Source organism: Megalops cyprinoides, chromosome 2, assembly GCF_013368585.1.
Source record: "Megalops cyprinoides isolate fMegCyp1 chromosome 2, fMegCyp1.pri, whole genome shotgun sequence".
NCBI classification, from domain to species: Eukaryota; Metazoa; Chordata; class Actinopteri; order Elopiformes; family Megalopidae; genus Megalops; species Megalops cyprinoides.
This window is the reverse complement of record NC_050584.1, coordinates 57,843,402-57,851,627: the sequence shown is the minus strand read 5'-3', so window position 1 is coordinate 57,851,627 and position 8,226 is coordinate 57,843,402. Positions and strand designations below refer to the sequence as shown.

At 37.7% G+C, this 8,226-nt stretch overlaps 1 protein-coding gene across 1 annotated transcript in view; it reads left to right on the top strand.

The window, feature by feature from the left end:
* Positions 1-1,699: 1,699 nt before the first annotated feature.
* The window catches only part of LOC118772614 (sodium/hydrogen exchanger 9-like), a 64,534-nt gene continuing 58,007 nt past the window's right edge, over positions 1,700-8,226 (top strand). Inside the window, exons 1-2 of the mRNA XM_036521110.1 lie at positions 1,700-1,931; positions 2,960-3,162. Of these exons, the coding sequence (XP_036377003.1) occupies positions 1,784-1,931; positions 2,960-3,162 (351 nt within the window). The 5' untranslated portion in view covers positions 1,700-1,783. The remainder of the gene's footprint in view (positions 1,932-2,959; positions 3,163-8,226) is intronic.

Sequence of the window (8,226 nt, the reverse complement as noted above, 5' to 3'; positions counted from 1 at the left end):
GTCGTTCCTTCTTTTTTTCTGGTTTAATTCGTACGCATTTTTCCGAACGACATTCCGATTCAACCCGACCGGCTGTGCGAGCACTGCCACAGAGCACATCCCAGAAGGATGGAGCGAGAAGAGCCGGGAGTGGCAAAAGCAAAATTGGACAGATTCCCAAATAAAGAGAGACCGTCCTGCAAAAATAGTAACATCTGTGGCAGAGGGGGAATGCAGAGAGAATCACCTATGAATATTTTATAAGCCTGTCAGCCCCAGGCCAGTTAGATCCCGTAGCTTTAAAAGATGGAATTACCTATACCAAACTCATTAAATATGTGTCACACATCATAGGGCTAGGTACATTATGGATCATGGTATTTGCCTAGGTAAATATAGCCCGAGGTATTTTTCAAGATTTTAGTTTTTTTTCACGCAAAGGTACCAACTCCGCATCCCCTTGATCTCAGATTATTGTTATTATGTTGAATAAATGTTTGAATTATCCAATTCTGGTGATATATTTGATGGCAATATACTTTCAGGTGAAGAGGTTTACGGTTCTACTAAGCTGTTACTATAGCTTCAGCCTATTGGCGCCTCTTCACGAAGCAGAGAAATCTAGAATTTCTCAAGGTGTTTAAATCTCAACTCAGTTCTGAGAAAGCTGATTTTAACCTCACATTTCTCTTTGAACCATTTAGTTTGGTTAATGTTGTATGTTTGTTTTATACTTTAAGACAAAATGTATAATGTATTTAATCAGAAGAAGTAAACGTTTGTTAGTATTTTCCCAATACTGTATCTGAGAAGCAGAACACGTCATTCTGACTTTATCCTATATGCACTTAGTGACCTCTAGTGGTGCTCTATGAAAATGTTTTTTGAGAGTAACGAATTACACTTAAGAGGCTGTAAGCGATTTGATTCAGTCCTAAACAAATAAGTCAAAATGTGTTTTAACACAGCGTCGCCTTTCCATTTCAAGCACGTAATTGTGCAAACTACTATCTATTTTTGTTATTTCAGGCATGTTGTCATTTAAGACGGATGCGTAGCCATTTAGAGCTACATATAAACTAAGGAGGATAAAATTCTTTTCTAGGCGATGCACTACTTTGTGTGACCTTTTATTTATTGAAACATTGTCTTGGGATTCTTGTTAGCGTACTGTGACTCGAAGTAGGCATTCTACCTCTAGTCTCAACGGTCGCGGTGTGAAATCATTTTCTCTGTTTTGAGAAACATCGTACTCTGTGTTACTGTTTCAAACTCGACGTTCTTATAGTTTCCCGGTTCCTTGTTGAATTTCTTGAAGTAAGCACATATGATGTATAACTTATATGAATTGACATGGAACATTACAATGTTCTCAACATCATATTGAATGGGTTTTGTGTTTGGGATTTTTTTGCAACCGAATGAAATTCTGTTTGAAGTGTAATCTGTGTACTCAGTTTATTATTTAACATATATTATGCTCCACATTGTGCTTTTAAAATGTTCCCAGTGGAAAATGTTAATATTTAAGCTCAAAGTTTAACTCATGATCAGTCTTTAGTTGTCCTTTTTATACCGGAAAATCGTGTACACTCTGACTACAACTCCCGAAAGCCTTTGCAACCATCCCACGCTCAGGTTGTTGCGGGCTTGAAATTTGAAAGGAAACTAATGCATTTACAATAGATGCGGGTGTATCATACTGCGGTGCATGCTACAAGAGGTGCATGGGGGTTTTGGTCGAGACGTTGTTAATGCAAACATTTTAAAATAATTTCTTTTCTTTTTTTTGAAAAAAAAAGAAATGTTAACAGGACTACAGAAACACCGACAAGAGAGCACTGAATTGCTCGCACTAGCTTTATTGTTGATTTTAACCATTTTAACAATGTGGTTGTTTAGACAACGTCAAATAAGATGTATGCACGAAACTGGCGCAGCAATGCTTTATGGTAAGAAAAATATTTTTTGCATAGTTAAGTTTGACGTGTGAAAGTATCTTTCCTGGTCGTCGTATGTTCGCTTCTTGCACGTTTATACAAAGTAGTTGGAAGAAATTGTGCCACTTTTTAAAATAAACGGACATGACACACAAATTGTGCAAAACCGGTCTTTGTTGCTTTTATGGGTTTTTTGTTTTCGTCTTCACAATGAGACATTTGAGGTTGTGTGATGAAAAGTGAGTGATGAACAATTTTCAGTAATGAACAAAAAAATTATTGAAACTAGATTGATCACAGGAATATACGATGGCCTTCCTAATTAGATTAGTTATTTAATTCAGTTACCTAAAGCTGAAAGAGCATTACTTTATGTGTTGTTGCTTGTGTATGCTTAATGGCAAGACTTCCGTTTTTGTAAGTGTCAGTGCTTCCTATTTTCTTGCAAGTTTCCTCAGACAATTTCTGAAACTGAAACTAAAGCCAAGATCCTTTCATATGTTTTATTATGCAGGGGTTTAATTTTAAAGTAGGACTGTCAACGAATGCGTTGCACCTGACAGAGATTGACACTAGCAACATCCCTGGCCTCCTGGTCAAAGGGAGGGGGTTGGGTATTTAGTCTTAGATCTATCTTGAGCTTACATCTGTGTGAGCAGGAAGCCCAGTTTTTAACTTCAAAATATGTACACTTCCTACAGTGTTATTTTTCCAACATGATGACAACATAATATTGTTTTTTTTTTTTTTTTTGAAGACATTTTTCTGCATGCATGTTGTCTTACAGCAATAAAGTGTGATTCATCAATGACCAGACAGTGTAAAATGTTTTTTTTCTTTCATTAGAAAGTAAATTTTAAAAGTATTTTATTTAAATTTGAAAACAAGTGGCAAAGCAAGTGGACTAAGTTTGTCTGAAGAGTGACCAGAAGTGAATCTGGCTGATGACGTTCATTCTAAAATCCACCCCTGTTCATTTGGTGTTTAAAGCACATTGATTGTAGGGGTGATGGTTAATATCCATTGTTTATCACATGTAGGTTTGATTCTGGGTCTAATTCTGCGATATACTACTCAACTGTGGAGGAACGAGACTGAGGAGATTCACCACTGCGAGAATCTGAACCACACCCCACACCTGCTGATGGTCAACATCTCAGCACACATCCACCAGTACAAACACACAGGAGAGGTCAGCACTCACAGTGTCCAAGGATCTCTCATGAACGCAATCCTGCATAAGGTAACCCACTCCCACTCAACCCCCCCTCCACCCCCACCCCCATCTCCACCTAAGTTCAGGCAACAAATATATAGCACTGTGACATATAGTTGCATAGCATCACATGTCAACGGTTGTCCGTTTGGCAGTGCATGTTCTGGAGGTTACACACACACACACACACTCACAACCAAGGGCTCCTACAAGCTGAAATATAATTTTGGTGGTTTTCTTACTGGCAGCTTCATGACTTTTACAAACGTTTTTGTTTACAAGTGGGTCTTTGGGGGACAGTTTGTCATGTTTTACTAGACCGGGGGCCAGACAAGGCCTGCAACACTTTAATTTTATTTGGGTGAAGTTGTTCCAAGGCGCACTCTGTTACTGTATTTGTGCAATATTTTTTCTGTCCTTGACAGAACGTATGTTTTAAACACAGTTTCCTTTTTGCTACTGACTTTTAGAAAGTCACTCCATTAGTTTCATGGTTATTGGAGGAACAGGTAACTCACTCATTGCTTTGAAGTGTCTTTACAGGGTAGTTCTTCTTACCGAGTTCTTTCAAAATGTCTGACTGTGATCCAGGAACCTGAGTCAGAATTTAGTAAATGCAACCCAGGTGTGTGGTATATGTCTGTAGTGTGGTAGCTGTTATATTTACACGATTTTTAATTTCAGGTTGTTGGGTTTATCCATCTCGTATCTTTCACAATTTTCAAACTTAAGAACATAGCGAAACTGAGGGGTTTAGAGCATCACAAGTGACAGGACAAAGGGCTGTGCACTTCCTGTTTTGTCCCTGCGAGAGTTTAAAAGAGGAAATCACTCTGCCTCACCAGCTTCTGTGTAATCTACAAAGATTACAGCCACAGCTGTGAGGCAACAGAAGGCTGCGTTGTATTCTACTGTTCGGCTTGCATTCGACTTGGCTTCTCCTCATCATGCTGTCACTATCAACTTAGCTCACTGCGTTGTCCCTCTTCCTTACTTACTCTTCCTGTGTTGTTTTAGTTGGCTGAAAGTTTCAGAAAAACAATGGCATGTAATTTAGGTAGTTCTATTCAACACCTTCGTGATCAGTGTGAAAAGTGTGAAATACGATAGCTTTGTATTCATCTCACTACTCAGCCGATATAGTTTCGTTCTCATCTCTTTTTGCTCGACTTATGGTTCTGGATGAAATATTTCAAGTGAAGGGCCTTTGCTCATACTGATCTGTATGTCCAAAGTAGACATACAGATCAATAAATGTTTTTTGTATGTAATATGGTTAATTTTACTAGCATAACCTCTCATAGACACATGGCTTGTCCTTAAAATAACATTTGATTTGAAAGGTAGGCATTCTCCATTTTGTTTGTACCACTTCAATATTACATCCACATTTTAAAAAATGTCCCTGTACCAGTTTACCCACTCCATCTTCACCAAAGGTATCGATGTCATCACTAGAACCCTATCAATATATTGTTTCACTGAAATAGTCTGTCTTTTTACCAGCTATCAAACATTGATTTTTTTCAGGCTGTTATAATGCAAAAAAAAAAAACATCCTCTGCTCATTCCTGGAAATCTAAATGTGTGCTCATAGAGATCTGGTTTGTAGTTTGCAAAATGACTGTGCAGTGATTTGGTAGATAGATTTGTCATAGATTGATCTGCTAAGTATGTTGGCTGGCCAATACATAACTGGTGTACAAAAATACTGTTGCTCAATATTTACTGTTATAACTTTGCTATAAAAATGCATACATAGTTACGTTATCTACCGCTGTTCTCTCTTGCGTTTTATCCCAGTGTTAAGTTGTATTCACACAGATTTGTTGTCAGATTACTTAGGGTCTGAAAATGAATGAGTCATGTTTGCAGATTGTACCTTGGCATAGACTGGCAGTTGATCTGCTGTGATCAAGCGGAAGAAACACCAACCTATAATATATCAGTGTATTAAATCAAAAGTTAATTCATGCATGCAATGTGACACATATCAAGTATATATTAATGTGATGTGCATCAAGCATTTTCCCTCAACTAAACTTTGGTTTAGGCCTAGTGCTGTACCTGTACATTTGAGAACTATTTGGGCAACATGTACTAAACGTGTAAATTGACTGGTTCATCAAATTCTTGCCAGTACAAGTAACCCACTGTAGCCAAGTTAGCCGTTCATTAGAATCCTATTTTCAGGTATAATGTCTACGTTCACTCTACAGTGTTAGTGGTTAGTGTACTCACAGTTTAGTAATTGTTACAACAGTTGTTAGGAAACACCTTGGCAATAATCCAATGTGCCCTTTTTGAAAGCACACTGTACGGTTGTACTTTTTTGCAAGCTAAGTTAAAATGGACTGAGGGTAGGGAGTGCAAATTAGGCGCTATGCCTACATAAATTATACACAACCATAAAGAGCATGTTGTCCTGGGATCTTCTTTTTTAGGAACCATTTCTCCCTCTCATCAACATGCAATAAGTGGATCTGAGTGGTAGGAGTTATGTAGCTTGTTAAATTAACTCAGTTCAATTGTTCTATTAAACAGCTACCCTACAAGCCGTTCCATTCATTATTGCAAATATTTGAGGGTTTTATTGGAAGGAAATTATTATTATGCCAAAATCAAACGCTTATCGCCCTTCTCTTGACATTACTGAAAGAACATTAATTTAATAAAAGTCAACGAGGAGGAATCCCTCATACTTTGGTAGCTGTTGTGCAGTTTTACAAATTCTTCACTATTTTCTGTAGTATTACCACTGTAAATGCTGATAATAATTTTTGTTGTTATTCAATAGCATTACTTAAAACTGATCTGAGCACTAGAAAAGAATGCAAACATTGAACAATGATGTCTTGTAAAACATTTGCATTACATTTACATTAACATAACAAGTTTTAATGCTGGCTGACCTCAGAACATATGCTGTCAGTAACTGTTAGTTATCATTCAATTCAGTAAAGTTATTTGTATGTTCTTGTTTTTTTGTCAAAATTTTAGGTTAAATCCTCAGAAATGGTACACATTTAATACATTTGAAGTTGTTTGGAATTTCATTGCCGCTTATCAGATGAGAGTAACGGCAGATGTATGGATGGTGGGTGGGCTTGACCTCAAAAAACATTGGTGTCAGACCTAGAATTCTGGTATGGCACAGGCCTCGATCACCAGCCCATGCATCATGACAGCTCTGGCAGACTTTAGACCTCTTTAACATCCCTGTTTTTCAGCACATCCTATTTTGTTGCCAAATCTGATCTTCATTTCCTCACTGTAATTTCCACAGTTTTCTTAATCTGTTAGTTATGGTGAAAGTCTTGTGCCTTTTGGACGGTCTTTAAATTGGATGTCTTGTGACGAAATGCCAGTAATGGAACTCCTACTGGCAGATCTCTCTCTCTCTCTTGCTTGCTTGGTGTCTGAACCTGTTGGTTTTCGTCATCCATGGCATCTTAAATGTCATTACACTGTTCTCAGCTGGTACCACAGCAAGGCTGAGCTTTGAGGCTGACCTCAGAAAGGTCAAGGGGAAAGAGAACAGTCAGAAGGAGTGAAAAATGACAGACTTTCCATTTGCCATAAAATGTGCTCACCACTTTCCTCTGCTTCTGTTTGAGCTCCATTGGGGCAGTGCAGATCTGTGTGTCATCCTTGTCCTGTCACAGGGTTAGACTGAGGGAAAGCAGACCACACTCAGTAAAGCCACGACAACCAGCCCTGAGTCTTTGCAGAGGGAGCTGTTGTATTGTACAAGCTAGTGGAAAATTCAGCTCATGTTTAATTTTGGGATTAAAGGGGGATGTTTCCCACTACAAAGCAGTAGGTTATATCAGTGGAGCAGATATTTTATGGTCAAACACCAGGAGAAATTGACCCATTACATTACTGGCATTTAGCAGACACTCTTATCCAGAGTGACTTGCATCGTGTTTTTTTTTTTTTTTTTTTTTACAATGTTATTCATTTATACGGTTGGATATTTACAGAGGCAATTGTGGGTTAGGCAGGGAATTGAACCAGCAACATTTCGGTTATAAGTCCAGCTCCTTAACCACTATGCTACACTGCCGCCCCATGGCTCCAATAACTGAATGTTATTTGAAAGAAGGAAGAATTTCCTTCTTTCAACTGGAAACTTTTTTTGTTTGAACAGACGAAGAAATACTGTTTCATTTGAGGAACATGACCTCACTGGTAGACATGCCCATATCTCTGACCCCTATATTTAATCAATTTTGTACTAATGAATAATGCTTTGATTGTATCATATCCAGCAACCATTTCTCTTTGGGATCTTTGGGTGTGTGATTTTTAAGTGGTCTGTGGATTATAGATGAAAAGGCTGTCAAACAATTAATTCAGGTTTAGAGTGGTCATAATTCATCAACCCCAGCAGTATGTAGTTGGTGTATAAATGTGTATTTTGGTGAATTATTCTATTTTTATCATTATTTTTGGACAGATGGTAAGAGTTAGGCTGCAGAATGTCAACCGTTTCCTCAAAAAATGGTTCATGTTAAACATGTTCGTACAATTAAAAATATTCCCCTATAAAGTATTGCCCTCTTTCATTATTTGCCATGACCTTTGACTTTTGATACAATTTATAGATCAGAATTCTGCAGTACCATGCATGGTGTCTCATTGTATTTTTTGCCAGTTGGAATTGGAGGCTTTGAATTACTAATGACAAAATTTGACATCAAACAGGCACACCTTTTCAACATCCATACAAATTCCAGTGAGCAGCAGAGTGTTTCGATCTGATTGTCTGTTTTTCTCCTTTGTTGTGGAAATTCAGTAATGAAAACAGATTATCATGTCTGAAAATGTGCCTTGTAATAAAAATGATGTGCTATTTGTGATATTAAAGACCAAAAATAACTGAAGTAGGCCTTCAAGAATAGAGTAGTGAAACTATCAGTAACCTAAGCATCATCATCTCAGTGGACAGGTATGTGTTTATGTTTCTGTTCTATTCTTTACATTGGCAACAATATTGAAACATTTTGAATCTGTGGTTCCAGTACTAGGTTTTCCACCCCACATGGCAAAAGGAGCGCTTCTTATGTTATTCGGCACCTGTGAGAA